Source organism: Copadichromis virginalis, linkage group LG11, assembly GCF_057382275.1.
Source record: "Copadichromis virginalis isolate Kocher_CV1m ecotype Utaka linkage group LG11, C_Virginalis_male_GT1.1, whole genome shotgun sequence".
Taxonomy (NCBI): Eukaryota; Metazoa; Chordata; class Actinopteri; order Cichliformes; family Cichlidae; genus Copadichromis; species Copadichromis virginalis.
The window spans coordinates 20,835,693-20,853,440 of NC_140628.1; the positions used below are offsets into that span (position 1 = coordinate 20,835,693).

The following is a 17,748-nucleotide window of genomic DNA, read 5'->3' on the forward strand; positions in this document are numbered from 1 at the left end:
AGTAACTTTCTGTGACAGATCTGTAGCTTTTGCTCTGACTTTACGAGCTTCTTATGGGCGCCATTACATTACCTCACCCTAACTGAAAATAAAGCGGTTAAGTATTGTTTGCCTCACACGTAGTACATCTCCACCCTAACAAGAGTTTGACCTTCTAGTGTGAAGTACCCTGCCCTATCCTGAATCTTAACTCTCTCCTGCTTTCGGGAGATTTTTAAACTTCCTTTTTGGGTCTGTCTGGCTCACCAGATGTTTCCTGAACCCACCGTGTCCTTAACTCACTCCCTCCCTGCCCGGGTGCTGAAAAGCACCAGAAGGACGGAGAGGAGAACTCTGTCATTCACTCTCAGTACAGCCAACCACACAGAGCGATACCTGGAGTTCAACTGATGCGCCTGTAGACTTGACTGAGGTGTACAGCAACTGGAATCTACTCAGGCTGTGATGACAGAAATTCACAACTCGTACATATAGCCTACACTCATTCTTGAGCTGCTCACCTCTGTTAGGCATTTTTTACGAGTTGTGTAAGCCCATGTTCAGGAATTCTGCTGTTGTTCCTGGTGGAAAGCCAGCAGCCAGTAATCAGTCGGCAATGTCGTGGGACTGTGGCCTCAGATACATGTTCTCTGTGTCCCCTGGGCTGCATCATGGGAACAAGAGCATCCTGCATGACAAGGAGGACCTGTCCAGACTGGAGATGGTCCAGAGACTGGCCAAGGATGGCTGTCGCTTTCTGCAAAACCACAGCAAGAACCCAGAAAGGACAAGTGAGGTGAGATACATGACACATCGGCAGACAGAGCAGATATTTCTACAACTTTTGTTTGTTGCAGCATGTAAATGCATCGAAACGAAAACGCAGCTTTAGTTCAACATATTTGATGCTCCACTTTATTTAATTATAAATCCGACTCTGTTAGCAAGCTTTCCCCATGAGTGAAAGCAAGTGGAGTCTGCATCCTTAGTTACATTCACTCAGGATTATACTGCAGTGTTTTATGCAAGCATTGCAGTCTGTGTAGCATCCCATTAATCAAACTGAAGTGAATTTGCAGTCTTGTTTTTTTTTAATCGGTCTCCTTACGTTCTATAGTGTCTCCACCTTATCTAAAGATTAGTGTTGCCACTTAAATTATGTGCAGATTGCAAGAAGTGTCTCATTAAATATGAGAAAAAAGACCATTTTAGACGCAAGAATAGATGTCAAAATAGATTGTATCTATAAGATGAATCACTATGCCTGTGTTTACAACCCCAGTTCTCAAAAAGTTGGGATGCTGTTCAAAACGTGGGTAAAAAGAAATTCAAATACAACAAGAAGTGTTGTATGTGCACGTCAGCCTCCACACTTTTAAAACTATTACATCACCTGTATAGGAGCAATCTGATTGGCTAGCTTTATGGTGGGTTCAGCTTCTCTCTTCCTGCCAGCTGTGTCTGTGCGTTGACCTGCTGAACAATTGCAGGAAGAAATGACGCAAGTCATCATGCCAAGACATTGTATGTTTTCAGGGTGGATTCCCGAGCGTCATGACCTTTTCTCCACCATGAGGCAAGCTCTCCTTATCACCGTGCACTTTCAGTAACAGCCTGTCGCCTGCAGCTGCTGCCAGTCTGTGGATGATCAAATGTTAGAGCTACATAACAACAGTGTTTTACGTTTGTTTCTTTAGTGACATACTGAGCACAGTACTGAGCCACCATTCATTTCTTTATATTTGTTTCCAAGGATCAAGACTTTTTAGTAATTTTTAAAAGTGGTCTTGAGCAATAGTTTCTCAGGCTTTCTTTGGACATTGGTTGTTTTCTCACTCATTTTCATTTTTCAGTCCAGTCCCTGTTCCTGACCATTTTTAGAAGGACCAATCCCTAACACTGACCTATAAATTATAAATAAATAAATAAAGAACTCAAGGAATGAATCAGTGCTTGTGTCTCAACAGAAACTTACCACAGAAGCAATTTTAAATTAATGAAAATTTATTCCTGAATTCAGGAATAGAACCACACCTAATGCAGTTCCCTTCTGGGCCTATATCTATATATGCCCTCCTGCAATACAAGCTGTTGGTTCTCATTGGGGGATCTTAGCAAACCTGATGGAATTATGAAAATGAGTACAGTCAGCTTTTGATCCACCATCTGGAAATGTCTGATTGGCAATGGCTTCATTTTTCAGCTTGGCAATGATTTGCACAATATTGTACATATGCAAAGTTTGTCAAATTATGACTGTAAAAAAGGCTGAGTATATATGTCTGTGTGTCATTTATAATGCCAGAAATAATAGCCAGGTATGATAAAGTACACTTAACACTACACCGTAAAAAAAAAACAAATCCTAAAAAAACAGTAATATTCCAGCAGCTGGGGCGCCAAAATAATACCATAAAATAACAGAAAATAATTTTCCCATTATTTTCAGTAATGACAATACAGTTTGTTGCCCTTATTTTACATCGGATTTTGCCTTTTTCAAGTGCTTTTAAACATTAAATTAGGAACAATTTAACGTGATTAAACAATGAAATTACCTATAAAAAAGGTCAATGAATGTGGCAATATGAATAATAATACTTAAATGTACAGAGATATACAGTTAACAGTTGGTTTAAATAACAGTGGATCGCATTCATATAGTACTTTACAATTCCCCTCTGGCCATCACCAGTAGGTGGTAGGTGAAGCATCTTGTCCAAGGGCACAATGACCGAGAGTGTCCGAGCCAGGGCTCGAACCAGCAACCTTCTGATTACAAGGCGAACTGCCAACTCTTGAGCCACGATCACCCTAAATAACAACAATAATAGTAATTATTTGATGTAAAAAAAGTTTATACGAATCATTTTATATATTTTTCCATAGCATTACATTTGAATTTAACAGTTCAGTCTTTCAAATAACGGACAAATATTTGTGAAATTATGATACATTTGTGAATGTATTTTAACAATCTAAATATGCATATGTACAGACAGATACATTTAAAAAACAGGAAAATTATGTTTTATTACATTTACAGTGATTTTACGTTAATTTACATTTGAAATGTAAAATCAGTCTATTTATGTGAATTTAATGATATTCTAGAAGAACAGCACAAAACTATAAAATACACAGTAAAATACTTTTATATCACGATTTATTTTTACAGTGTAGAATACACAGTACATTTAACACTTGACATTTTCTGGAAATATTAACATTATGTGAGATGATTCTCTAGTGTTCCTCATCTTATAAGTAATCTAATGATGCTGCTAGTGCTGTAAAACGTGACTCATACAGATATCTAAACACAGACATCAAAGTGTTTAGGAATCAGTTAAATCCCAGCTGGTGGGAAAAGGGGTGCTTAATATACAGAGTGCTGCATGTCAGAGTCTCTGATGCAGAAAGACTGTGGATGTTAGGCACTCTGTTTTAACCTAAAACATATTGCGTTATAGTTTATAGCCACTCATCATATTTTGCTTTAAATGAGACAATAAAAGAAGTCCATGCTTTATTACAGCTAAAAAAATAGTGATTGAGACTAAAGATTACTCAAGACGATGTTTACTGAGATCATACCTCAAGTCAACAGGAGTTCTGTACAATTTGACTTCTCTTTGCAACCAGAGGTTTTTCAAATGCAATGTTTAACACTAGGTTCTGCATTTATTTGCTTTTCGGATCCCGAGGTTGCAGATCTTTTACAGTTTTCTATCTTTTATAGCCTCTTTAATTTCAGTTTATGGGGAACAGATAGCAACACATTCTCATCTTTTCTGTTGAACACATTTTGTCTTACTCTTATTACCTTGATGTTACATAATGTGCACCTCCCTTGCTCACTGTTTATTTTTCAAACCTCACACATGAAATATGAATGACATCAAGCGTCTGTTAGAGATGATGTTTATTTGAATACAGCACTCGTATATGGATCCCGTCTTCTTCTTCCCATCCTGTGTAATCCACACTGGTGCTTGGGAGGAATTAAGACAAATCAGCACTTTGTCATGACTGAGACCTTCCAGGGCACTTTAAGTGTTTCATACCATGCATGTCAGATGCACACAGACATACATAAAACACATCTCTCTAGCCAGCAGAATAGATCTGGAGCCATAGATGGGACAGTGAAGCTCTTAGGGGGACGTGACTTTGTGCAGAGGCCTGAAAATTATTTTTGCTTTTCTGCTGATGGCGTCCATGTTTGAAAGGCTTCAGTAACTTTGAGCAAGGTCAGATCAAGGCTAGGTTTGAAACTGAGTGGCCCGGTGCCCTGCTGTCTCCTTACAATGATCCACTCTAGACGCCTGGTTGTTTTTTGTATAGGAACACTGGTAACCACAAAGCACAGTGCACACTAAGCAGTAGTCTGAAGCAGCCAAGAAACAATCAATAATTAATTGTGAAGAGTCTTATTTGCTGTTTGACCCATTAGCCATACACTGAGATATTATGTTAATTATAGTCAAGAATCAACTGTGCTGTACTGCCAGGCTTGGTGAGACAAAAAAGTGTGCTTTTTTTTTTCTAACTTTAAAGGAATTTAACAGACACAGTATGCCACATGTTGATAAAGCTAGAACCACAGGAAGAAAGGAACAGCTTCGCTTCAATGGGATTTTTTTCTTCATTCCATTTTTGTCATCCTCCATGCCCCTTAGTCCAGTAGTAAGACAATTAAGTCTCGATGCTTCTTCAGCAACGTAGAAACTGCTTGAGAGCACCTGTCTATGTAATATTGGAAAACGTAATTGCTACTGCAGTTTTAGCAGATATCTAAAGTTTTCTTCAGTCAGTCAGACAACACAGGACTGGAAAAGTACCACCAATCTAAACTACTGTAGTGGGATAATGCAATAATAATGATGAAAGACACACTATGTTTGTGTGTCTTTGTTTTGTTATATTTTGTATCTAAATGCATATATTTGCATATGTATCGTGCATCTATAGTGTGTCTTTATGTCCACGGATCCCTTGACAAGCGTTAATAGTGCCAGGAAGCCATGCTTAACTGAACGACCCTGAATGCTTCTCTGGCAAAAGGCAATTAGGGCCACAAACTGCAACCATTTCCAGCATGTCTACCCAGCTAATTGCATGAACAGAGGCTTGTGTTGCAGTGACTGATGGCTGAGAAGGGGAGGATGGGTGAAAAGTGAGGGGAGGGGGCCTAATTCAGGATGCATGCGTATGCAACATACAGTGAAGATCTCATTAAGACCAATATCACTGATCCAGGCTACTCCATTGTCAAGCAGCTGTCAGCCATCTTTATACTTCAGAGACACTCTAGTAATCCTTTTTGGTTTAAGATGTCGACTTTAGTTAAGTTAGATTTTAGATACTTTAAGAGAATGTCTAGGCTGTCCAGTATGCCCAGCAATAGAAACAGAGATATTGCCCTATACATGTGAAAGCATGAATAAAATAAATAAAATAAAAAAAATACTTGTTTTGTTTGTTGACAAAAAGGAGATGAATTTATCATTGCTTGTATGTCGTGGTGGTAATAGGACAAGTACCTGGCAAGGGAATCGGGGGTCTATGCTAAACTCCAAACCACAAAACCTTTGTTACTATGCAAAGTTGAACCATGTGACAGCTTGAAAATAGACTGCCTTCAGTCGCCAACCGTGATTTAATAGGCGCTACACATAAATCAATAATTAAAATAGTCTTTTATGTTAATCCCTGAATGGGCTCCAGTGATAAGGGCTGAATAATGATATATGGAAATTCTCTTTCACTTACAGTGCAGTATTATGATGGAAATCAGTGGTGATTTGTGCGAGTGGGAGAAAATACAGGGGAATCTCCTTGGTGATAACACACTCCCTCCCTCCCTCCCTCCCTCCTGCTTTTCTCTCCCCAGCCCCAGAGTGACGAGGCAGTCCGCTTGTGTCTGAGAGAGAGGGGCCACAATGTGCTCGTTCTCCAAAGATTGTCGTCAGAGCAGCTCTCTGCATCAGCGAGGGGAGGAGGGAGAGAGGAGGCGAGAAACAGGAGGTAAGCCTCTCCACTCCCCTCCCCTCCTAGATTCCCTCCCTCTCTCACTATATGTTTCGCTCCCTCAGCGCTCTCCCTATAATCACTCTCCTTCTCCCCCTCTGCGGATCACACACTCACTCACTCAGGCATGCTTACATCACAGTTCCGTGCACATAAATGACTACATTAAATACATACAAGTAGGCAGCATGGGACTGTGAGGCAAAGCTGCGCTGTCAGCCTTCCCATTCAAGTAACTGGAGAGGGGTTTTTTTTGTAGTTGCGAGCATACTGGGATACCTCTGTGGACTACAGGCTCTAGCAGGTGCAGGTGGATAGAGGGATGGGTAAAGGGGTCATGCAGCAGTAACCACAGCAACATTGCCGGCATAAGGGCAAGGGGACTCTGCTAGGATGGGATCTCGGCCACAGCCCCCGAACCAGCAGCAGGAGGAGGTAAGGCTGCTACACGCTGCCTTGGTGGAGCAGGAGGAGGACGAGGAGGATGAGGAGGGCTCGGAAAAGAGCAGCAGTGACAGCACCAGCCGGGCAGAGCCGGTGACAATGCCCACGTTTGATGTCCCTTACTTTCGCTACATAGATGATGAGGGCACAGAGGGAGAGGAGGAATGGAGCAGCAGCCGGTCTCTCTCTTCTTTTGAGGAGGATTCGTCCAATGACTCTGTTGTGTCTGACAGGTACATGGTAGTGTCAGGGACTCCCGAGAAGATCCTGGAGCACTTGCTGAATGACCTAACGCTGGACGAGGACCGAGGGATAACACAGGGCAAAGAGTCAGGTCAGCATACTGCTTTCATATCATTTCACCCTCTTTTGGCTTTACCTGTGTCTGACATAAAGCGTTTCTTTGATATTAGAAAGCAAAAACACAAAGTCTTTTTTACCTTTATGTAGAAGTCACATATGTATCTTTATGTGACTGAGAAGAGAAAGAGTAAATGAGCTACCTTCACTTTCTGTTTTACTTTCTGCCCTCCCCACCCTTTCTCTTACCGATAAAGCTGGGACAGCTTCTCCCTCTGGGCATTATTACTGGGTTAATCATGTGCTGTGATTGCCGAAATGATGTTAAGTTTAAGAGCATTCATTTAAAAGCCATGACAGAGATAAATGTCTCTCATATCTTTTCAGTGAGGCTGTAAATGGTCTGCACGACATGCAGTCCAGCCTCACAGCAATAAAAAAATCAACACATTTCCTCTCATCCAAGCAGGTACTTGATAATTTGGCTCTGTTGCCAAGGCAGAGGAGACCCTCTGTTTCTGAAGCTGAAAAGATAACTGGATGAGGAATGACAATTGAGAGCTGTGAGGCAAGGAGACGAAAGATTGATGAAAAGAGCGGGGAAGAGGAAAGAAAGTGGGCATAAGGAGATTAGGAGAGGAGCTGCAGTTTTCTTGGGATATGGAGGTGGTAACAGATGATCTCTCATTGGGATGGAGGCATGACTAACTGGAGATCAAATGTCTTATCAGGGATGCAATAGAGTTATAGACTATGTTGAGTGTCGTATTTTTATCGCTTTATTAGAATATTTTATTCTGGTATGAAGTTAAACATAAAGTCAGCCACTAAGACAAATAGTTTAGCCATTCTATTCTTTGTTCATTTAGAGTATAATAAATCCATCGGCCCAGAAGGGCTTTGTGTTGTTTATGCATCGTTCACCATTAGTACAACTTGCAGTGAGTGTATAGAAGTTAATGCTCCATAGGGAGCCATGAAGCAGAGCATGATGCTGAGTGGTATCCCAGGGTCAAAGAGCCAGAGACCTCAGGAGGATGAGTCCTGAGCAGCAATTGATCTGCACTGAGTGATGTTTAATAATCTGACTGCTGCTGGCTCCTTGTCGTTCTGTGCTACTGCTGAGGATCATCTCATAGAATCAGATTTCCAATTTTTCTCCAAACAAGATTTATTCCAACATTCAACGAGCTGCTGCGTTTTGGTTCGTCTCTCTTGGATGGCTCAGATAAGCTGATGATTTTATATACAGTACATCGCATTAGAAAGCCATTTTTATTTCATTATGGTAGCACTCACGTCCATGTTTAAACAACATTAGGAATGCAAAGCTTTCTGTCTTCTTTTGCGAGAGATGGCACTTTTCTGAAACCACCGCAGGCATGTTTGAGGGAAAGCAAGTGTGAACCACTGCAGCAATCAGTGGATGTCTGATGTGCAAGTGTTTTCTTAGCACTGTGATTAGCATTCACAAGTCTTCAGCATTGCCTTCTTTCCTGTACCCAATCCCTGAGTGCAGCTATTGATTCTTGCTCTGCACAGATCATACTGCTCGCTGGTAGCATTGAAAATCACGCAACAGAACATTTGTGCCCTTAATGAGAGGATGTCCTATCTCTTTTGCCAATGCACCATGTGGAGAGATGTTTATTTGTACTGAAAGTGAAAGAACAGAACATGTAAAAGCTTTCTAAATGCTAAACTAATGCCTTCTGGTGGTTACCAAGCTTGCAAGTGACACATTAACATGCAAATTTCAAAGACTGCATTGATCAGCTTTGTTGAAATGCAAAAGAGACGTGCAGATTGATTGACAAGCCTATTGATGACACTGACAAGGTAGTTTAGTGAATCAATTATGTAATTCTGCTAAAAGGAAGACAAAATTTGTTTTGGTTTGTGTGTCTGAAAGCAACATGATACATGGTAGTACACGTCAACTACAAGTTCTAACTGTGAAATATTAAAAACTGACTGACTTTTATGACTGACTGGAGCCAGAAAACAACCCAACCGCTTGCTAAACTTCATTCAAACGGCAGAATTCACACACAATGTCTTTCCCTTTATGAAGCAAATACATCTTCTGCTAACTTGTTTGGGTTAAATCTTGATCCCGCAGGTGAGCCACTTTGTTTTTTTCCCTCTATTCCAATTGAAAACTGCAGACCTCTAGGTCTGTTTTCCAACTTCAAAAAAGAAACCATCAGACTGTACAGTCTGGGGAGCGGCATGTGAGCTTTTACTCATGAGAAAGCGTTTCAGTTTCAGCTTAGCTCTGAAAAAATACAGCAGTAGGCAGCAGTGTGAGTGAGTAGTATGCAGTCAGTCAGTGTGCGTGTGTGTGTGTGGAAGTAGATACAGTACATGTGGGTGGGTTGTGATATCTCTCCTGTCGTTTTCTGGTTTTGTGTTAAGGTGTGTTTTTATAGAAGATGTGCATATGTAACCGCTCATGAGCAGTGAGTGATGTGTCCACAGCTGCTCTGCTTGGATTAACATAATGATGTCAGGGAGTCCTGTGGACCAGAACGTACACAAAGACGTTGGGAAGCCAGTGTGAAATTAAAAAGAAGAATTTACAATTCTGGGTGTGAGGCACACTTACAGAGGGGTTGGAAGGCGGTTGGCTCTAATAGGATTTGTAAAGCTTTTTGGTTGTGGCTGGGCATTATGTCTAAGAGTTAGTGTCCTTTTCTTTCACATTATGCCTTAGACAATTTTTTTTCTTTTGCGTGTATCTTTTTATGACAGTTTTGGTTAGTGGTTCCTGAGGATATTCAGACGAATCGCTGGCCACAATTTGGGAGAGATTCATCTGTGATCATTAAAGAAATCCCATTAAGCAAAATCAGCTGTCTTTCTTGAAAATGCAACTGCAGGTACGCAAATGCAGAGCGTGCATCCATTTTGTGTCATCTATTTACAGGAACACTTTTTCATTTTAAACCTTGGTAAGAGGTTGTAGAAGGGTACCGTGGCAGAAAGTACTGCTTGTAAACACAATTGCATGATTGCACAGCAGAAACATCAAATTTCCTGTCTGTGAGCGAGAAAATAACAATGAAAATATTGACTTCATTACAGGTCAGAGAGAGTCACCTGACACATTAACATTATTGGCTTATCCTTACTGATACAGCCTGCAGTAGCAAATGTGTGAGACTGCAGATAGTGCAAGTAAAAAATGGTGTGCAAGAAAAGGCCGCTAGCATATTGTTTGCCTCTTCTGAGCTCTTCTTCTCACATTATTAAAGTGGAAAACGGAAGCCATCGCAATTAGTAAAGCTCTCCTGTACGTAGCGCTCAGCTGACATTAATCATACAGTTGTCAAGGTCACTTGAGTGCATGCCCTCCAGCATCTTGTAGCACTGAATGAAGCTCATAAGGCTATATCCATAAAGCCCCTTCCAAGCATGCACTCCTTTCCATTAATCTAACAGTATCTGAGTGTGTCAGCTTCGTGCTTAATTGAGGAATTCTGCTCATTTTTTTGGTAAAGGTCGCACTCCTACAAGGCAAAAGTGGACCGTGTCTGGGTGGCAGAATATCACTGATTTAGCAGTGAGAAGGCCGTGTATCTCATGTCTGAAATATGCGTCCGTGGCTTATGACTGATGTAATGGGATGTGTAAAGTCTTTTTTGCTTTTTCTGAAGTTATAGTTTCCATGAAATGATCTTTATTTCTCTTTACAGACACACTTCTAGATGACTTCCTGCTAACCTACCCAGTATTCATGTCTACAAGCGATTTATGCCAAGCTCTACTGGGACAATATCCTTGAACACATAGGCTTTTATAGGATCCTGAATTAGATGTTTTATTCAAAAACAAAGTATGTTTTACCTTCTTAAAGCTGTTCCACTTCACTCATCTTATTCATATAACTGACTCTCTTGGCCCCTTTACTAAATCGATATCATGCACCATGCTTCGCTGTGCTGTGCATTTGACGTCAGACATGAAAAATAATCTCCCTTCCTTAACCGAGTCCCACCTATTGCACCAAGCGACACAGAGGGAAAGAGGATCGGAAGGAGGCTCTGGAGAGGAAGCAGAAACTCCTGCACCTGGTGTCGCAGTGGATGTTGCTCTGCAAAGACTTCCTGAGAGAAGACGAGCATGTCAAGCTCTTCATGAAGGTAGGACACACTGTGCAAACGGAAAAGGGTGGAAACTGGGTGGGAGGTGAACTTTGTATGGGAGAAATGAAAATTGACATTTCCTTCCAGACTCTTTATCGTTGTGTGCTGGATGATCTTTATGAGCACCCGGCCCTGGAGAGGGATGTGGGGGAGCTGCAGAAACTCTACCACCTGCATCGCAGACAGTGAGTTCATATATTTGTTCCTCATTTGGTGGAAACAGAAAGAGAACTATAGTTTAATACAGACATACTTTCAAATTCTATTAAATGGAAACGAACCTCATCAGGCCTGGGTGTGGAAAATTTCTAGTAAGATCTGTGACTGCTGAAGGATTCAAACTGGAACACACACTGTTCTTTGAATACGAAGAAAGGGCTTCTTCTCCCCTTGGTGTCTTTCTTTAGATGCTTATCAATGAATCCATTCAGAAACTGAAAAGTAATTGCAGTGTTCTGGGTTGGTATGCATATGAATGGCACAGAAGTCTTCATCTCAAATGTCCAGAACTGAGGATGTATAAGAAGTTTGAGAAATAAGAAGCCACAAATGTTTTCCGTGAGAAAAAGAAAAAAGCTCGAAGAGCACGCACGTACTTTTTGTCCCACCACTTGTTTACAAGACTCTATTTCTAGCCAGCTGACTGTGATTGGGCCAAACACATGAGAATAATTGCAAACACAGTGATACGCATCAGTATGGTTTCAGATTTGTTGAGTCATAAAATCATTATGCAATATTCAGAACACAATATACAGTATCAGTCCAATCAAATGAATATTCACAGTGCTGTGGAAGCTACGAAGCACAGATACCAATAAATAAATATAAGTATATATAAAAGAATATGAAATCATGTAAAACCTTTTATAATTGCAGACTAAGGCATTATGAATAACCCAGTATTTATTCTCCATTAAATAAAACATGCTTGATCTGCTAAATGTATACATAGATTCAATCAAAGATGAATTTCAACAGTTTTGTTGCTCTGAAACTGGAATCTGTGAGTAGCTTTAGTGTTTTCGTTGATAAAAATAAACATCATGTTGCTTTTGATGGTACAACCCTGAGTCACAAGACACATTGCCACACCCATGCGCCCCTTGCCCTTCGTCAGCCTCCAGTCACATCTTTTCCCCTGAGGCTGCTCTTGCCTGATGCCCATTAAAACCAGTGGAGATGATTCAACCCGAGCCTCCTACAGTTATCTGACCGCATCTCATTCCCGTTTATATGCACGGAGGGAAATCCACAACACCCACTCTTATAAAGCAGCCGATTTTGCGTGGGTGTTACCGGCTGACATACTCTTCTATTTAGGAGCTTTTCACAATCAGTCCCACCCTAGGGGAGGACAAGGTTGACTGCCGTGTGGAAATCTGCTGCAGAGTGAAAAAAGTGTCATTCTTTTCATAGAAAGAAGCTTCCCATCAACTTCCATCTGGCCTTTGTGCAAAGGGAAGGTTAAGCTGGGGGAAAAAGACTGTTTGTTTTCTTGCACTCTCCAATCATGTGCCATTATAATTCACCGAGCTAATCGACTTCTTTGGTGATTCGGCTTTTTGAGGAGTAAAAGAGCTAGTTAGATCACAAGCGGTGCTTTGACATGGCAGGGGGAGTCAGGTTTTTCATTAGTGCACAGTCGTTGCTGGCCTATGAGAGGAGATCCCTGCGGGCAGGCTTTGTGCCAACATGCCTTTTGTGATGCAGAGCCCAGGAAAAGCTGAGGGATGATAATAGACACGGGGCTATCCATCAAACCAGGACTAACCCATGGGAATAGGGTGATTAAATGAAAGTATCACACTGGAAGATCTAAAATCTACCAAGCACTCTAATCTGTCCTTGACACCAAGCTTAAATAATGGACTCAACACAGCAGAGGAGTATACATGGATTCCTTTTACCTTGATTATATAAACTGCATGGGTCGTTACATTGTTGTACTACGGACACTACCTGCGGTCCACGGATCATCATCATCATCATCAGTTTTTAAGACAAAGTACAACGATTGTTTTTGTAAATGTTTAATTACACTGTGGTGCACTTTAGTGATTTGTTTCTTCTTCTCCTTTTTTCAGTACTGTGGAATATTCCCCTCAAAGAAAGGTAAGTGAACAAGGCTAAGAAATAAAAGATTTTATACAACATGAGCTGGCTTTCCCAATTGACGTTTCGGGTGTCGGGGTTATTGTAGTCACATTTCCTCCTAAGAACATTGTTCCGTTGTTCCACCGAAATGCATGATGTTCTCAGGCAGTAAGAGCGTGTCTCAAAATCCACGCATTTCCTCTCTTTCAGAGCAAAGCACTTTTCCACCAATTGAGTCTGAAAGAGAACGGGCTCCAGTCCAGGGCAACACAGAGGGAGACCAAGGATGGTAAGTCGTAAAAAAAAAAAAAAAGCTTCATTCTTCACACATTCCTCCCGCCATACGTTGTTTCCAAAGTAAGAAAAAAGGAGACTTTTAGTCTGAACTGTACAACAATGGGAATCTTTCCAGGGATTGAATGAGGTATTTGGGAGTGCAAATATCTGACTTATGACATATAATAGCCTAATAAGATTAAATGTTTATAGCACCTCTCAAAAGCACAGTTAAAAGGTGATTTGTAATGAAAACATGTAGTAAAAGGAGACAGACAGTAAGGGGGAAAAAAGTTTTTAGATTATATTCCTTTTAAAGAGCTAGTTCATTCAAATAAGCCTCCAGTTGTGGTCACGTCACCCCCTTACTTTAGTGTTCCCGGCCAAAATTGGTCTGTTTTAACATCTCTTAAATTAGCATAACAAACATTTTTCATCACCAAATTCAGTTCAGTGGGCCATTCAGTGGGTCGTAAAGTGGGTCTTTCATTTGGTCATTCAGTTGGCCAAAATACACCGAAGCAGATGATTTGAATTTCTTAGTCTGTGTCCAGAATGTGCAAACTTGGTCAGTGGGCAACTTCCCAAGACCCACCTAATGGGACCAGAAGATCCCAGGTCAATGGATCTCTGCTGTGCCTGATAGAGGCATGGATTTCATGTTAACCTCCCATATGGGCAGTGGGCTGCACTTTTTAACAGATCTTACAACTTAATGAAATTATTTTTTTCCCTTTGCCAGTGCTGTGTCATGTGTATATAACCATGGACTCATACCTAAGTATGAGGGTCCAGTCCGGGGTGGTGGCACAGGAGCTGGTGCAGGCAGTGGCAGAAAGGATGGATGTCTCCCAGGAGGAGCTGGTACTCGTGGGTGTCACTTATCCTGGAGGTAAATAGTATTTTCTCTAACTGGTTGGAGAACATTGCATAGCAATAATGACAATACTTTCAATGTTGAAACTCACAACTTAACACTGTAGCACTACAGTTGAATATTAGAGTAATCCAGAACTAGCTATGAGACTACTTACTCTAAATGCAAATGTGTGACAAATTAAAGGAAAATGCTTCACAAGTGTTTGAGTGAGGTGCTGGGCCACCACTTCCTACTAGAACAAGTCTCTGTTCTCTTTTGTGTTTTATGTTTAACGCATTGGTCCAAATTCTGTCATATGAGTTTAAGCACTATGACGGCTACAGTCATTTTCATATTCTTCAACACCATTGAGTCCATCTGTTTCCCTATCAAAGAGAGCACTCATATCAGGATATGGTGATCTCTCAGAACAACTGTGTATTGATTTTAGTGATCATTTCCTCTTAGGAGACAAGTGAATCCAACCAAAAAATTCTCATTTATAGTTTTTTTTTCTAACATTTTGTCATATTTGATGTTTCTTTCTATATTCATTTTGATACTGAGCCCAGATAGGTATGTGAGAGATTGCAATCAACATAATTGACTTCGATGTCTCCTAGGGAGTCAAGTAATATGGAGTCAGCATCTGTTATCAGTCACTAAAGTGTCAGGCTACCTCAAAGTGGAGCTTGGCACACAGAGTCTTATCTGTAACCAGTGATAGCTGCGTACATGCTGCCAGACAGATTTCTAATGGTATTCTGCTGTTTATGCTCTTTTCTCCCCTGCAGGCAGACTCCTCCTGCAGCCTCAGGACCGAGTTTTCTCCAGTTCTTTACGGTCAGTGGGGAGGCTGCATGCGTGCAGGAAGGACCTTAGTGAAGTCCTGGTAGGAATAATATTTTTATGTTTAACTTTAACTTTAAATATGCATTTTCTTGAGAGTAGAAAAAAATGCATTTTTATATATGATACCTAAAAACCGGCGAAGAGACTGTTAATTTTTAGTATTTAAATTGAGGCAAAACTAATTCTTATTCAGTGTCTGCAAAAATGTCTAAATGTTTATGTCGGTGTTCAGGGCATTGTGGTTTTAAAGGAAAATCTGAACCTTTTTTGCTTGTTTTTCTTTGCAGAACCCTTTAACAGATAACTCAGAGCTGCAGCAGAGGACAGCTCACATGCTGAGTTTGAACACCTGGGATGTCGCTGTTGCACTCACTGATTTTGACTGGGCAATTTTTGATGCAGTGCACGAGGTTTGTCTCACAACTTGAACTTGCAAAAATTCTTCTCTTCATACTGAATCCTTCAAAGATGTTAATGTTCAGTAAATGTTCTTTTTTTTTTTTTTTTTTTTTTTTTTACAGCAAGAGCTGGTCTATTTCACCTTCAACCGCCACGCTGGCAGCAACCACACGACAGCTTTAGAATTCCTGCTGCAGCGATGCAATGACATCCAGCTGTGGGTGATGACCGAGGTGCTGCTGTGCCCAACGCTCTGCAAACGGGTTCAGCTCATCAAGAAATTCATAAAGATTGCTGCCCAGTTAGTATTGTTCCTCCCATACCACAGCAGTGTGATAAGAGATTCACTTACCGAGTATTCACATTGGCTTCTCCTACTATTAGTTCAAAGTTATTACAGCATTCAACCTGTAGGGTGAGATGTTTTATATGGGAATACTGCACCCTCCAGTGGCAAATCGTTGAACTACATCTACTTTTGTGGTTACAAGTCTGAAAGTAAATGAACTGTGTGCTTGTGTGCAGCTGTAAAGCACAGAGGAACCTCAACTGTTTCTTTGCGATCATAATGGGCCTCAACACAGCAGCCGTGAGCCGCCTCAGTCAGACATGGGAGGTCAGATGTTTTCTTTACTTTTTTCTTTTTCTAAAAGGAATTAATAATTTCCATCTTTTTCCATTATTATATGTCTAGCTGAAGTATCTGAAATCAGCTTTTATTTTCTCTGCAGAAAGTTCCTGGCAAATTCAAACGGCTATTTTCAGAGCTGGAAACAGTTACAGTAAGTTTACTGAGCATGGTATGAATTCACACTGTAACAGAGAGTATAAACCCTTGTGTCGGTGTGTACTGGCCGAACCAAACAGATGCTTTGAACTTGTAAAATCAGTGGAAACATCTGGCCGCATTAGATCGTTAGTAGTCTCTAATAAAAGCATCCAGGAACACACAGTCACTCCCGCTGGATAAGACTCATTCATTTTAAAAATGTCTTCACAGGATCCCTCGCTGAATCACAAGGCCTACAGGGACTCCTTCAAGAAGATGAAGGCTCCAAAGATTCCTTTTCTTCCTCTGCTGCTGAAAGGTGTGCTCATTATTCTGTCACTTCAGCTCCCCTGCAGAAAATCTAACTCTAGGAGCAGAGTGCTGGGGAGATATTTCTATCAAGCAGATCTGACATGGAAGAACAAACCTGCTGGAGAATACTAAACAAAATGTTTTTCTCCTTTAGATATCACATTCATTCATGAAGGCAACAAGACGTTTCATGATAACCTGGTCAATTTTGAAAAGCTGGTAGGTTTGTGCATTTTTGTGGCGCCTTGAGGCGACTTTTGTTGTGATTTGGCGCTATATACAGTAAATAAAATTGAATTGAATTGAACTGAATTGGCAGGGCATGCTTCAGCACCGAATACAAAACTGTATGTTTAAAGATGCCTGTTTCCACATTTTGCTTCCAGCACATGATAGCAGACATGGTGCGTCTCATTCGACAGTGCCAGAAAGATCACATGGGTCAGTGTTTAAATTGTTTATATTGTTATTTCTTTTCTACAAACTTCCATACTAAAAGCAATGATGAAACATCATTTTTTAAAGCTGTCATCATCAGTTTTTGCAAGGCAAATAACAAAATCAGTGAGCAAAGTCACTTACATTCATGATCCTCTCGCACCAGCACATTGCCTTACATGATTTCATACAATGGCTTTAAGAAAGTCAACAAAATCCATTTCACCCAGAAAAGTAACACGTTTTCTATTCATCCTAGGAAATGGAATAACACAGAAGAGCAGCTCAGAGGTGCGAGCCTACATTGACTATCTTCACATCATCGACAATCAGCAGACTCTGTTTGAACTGTCACAAAGGCTGGAGCCTCGATCTTAGAAAACAACTCTGACCCTCTGTGCCAAGGGACAACCTTACTGCTGTCTCATCTAACTCTCAGGACAAAGGCTACAAGACCCTAACCAACCACAGGAGGGCGCTATTTGATCAGGAGATTATTTACCAGAGACAGGAGCAGGCGGCTAAAACAGATTAATAAAAACATGACATTTTAAGCACCTAAAGCAAAATCACACAGTTTAAGGCAAGTCTAGACGTCATTTAACAACGAAAATTTACAAAAAGAAACGATTGCTTTGCAGGAAAAATGCTTCCTTCTAATACAAACTTACAACAAATGCAACCAATGGGTGTAGATTCACTGTCCTGGACTTTTCTTTGAGCTGTTAGCACACCACAAAGCAACAGTGAGCACAGAAGGAAGACTAGTTGATAACTGTTTCTGACTTTCTTCAGAGAGCTACTGTTTTGTTTTTTGTTTTTTTTACATCAACTAAAAACAG

General features: G+C 40.8%; 1 protein-coding gene across 1 annotated transcript; it reads left to right on the top strand.

The window, feature by feature from the left end:
- The first annotated feature begins 331 nt into the window (after positions 1-331).
- rapgef5b (Rap guanine nucleotide exchange factor (GEF) 5b) lies at positions 332-17,299 on the top strand. Its single transcript, XM_085473585.1, has 18 exons — positions 332-775; positions 5,876-6,009; positions 6,690-6,790; positions 10,455-10,533; positions 10,757-10,901; positions 10,992-11,089; positions 12,992-13,019; positions 13,212-13,290; positions 14,020-14,169; positions 14,931-15,028; positions 15,276-15,398; positions 15,510-15,688; positions 15,913-16,003; positions 16,119-16,169; positions 16,388-16,475; positions 16,623-16,687; positions 16,855-16,909; positions 17,166-17,299. The coding sequence occupies exons 1-18, from the start codon at positions 536-538 to the stop codon at positions 17,282-17,284; spliced, it is 1,923 nt and encodes a 640-aa protein (XP_085329711.1). The 5' UTR covers positions 332-535; the 3' UTR covers positions 17,285-17,299.
- Positions 17,300-17,748: the final 449 nt, after the last annotated feature.

Excerpts from the sequence above, each read along its gene's own strand:
- rapgef5b (XM_085473585.1), top strand. The coding sequence starts at position 536 with ATGTTCAGGAATTCTGCTGTTGTTCCTGGTGGAAAGCCAGCAGCCAGT. Across the intron at positions 13,020-13,211 it reads AATATTCCCCTCAAAGAAAG|AGCAAAGCACTTTTCCACCA; the intron begins GTAAGTGAACAA and ends CCTCTCTTTCAG. Across the intron at positions 13,291-14,019 it reads ACAGAGGGAGACCAAGGATG|TGCTGTGTCATGTGTATATA; the intron begins GTAAGTCGTAAA and ends TCCCTTTGCCAG.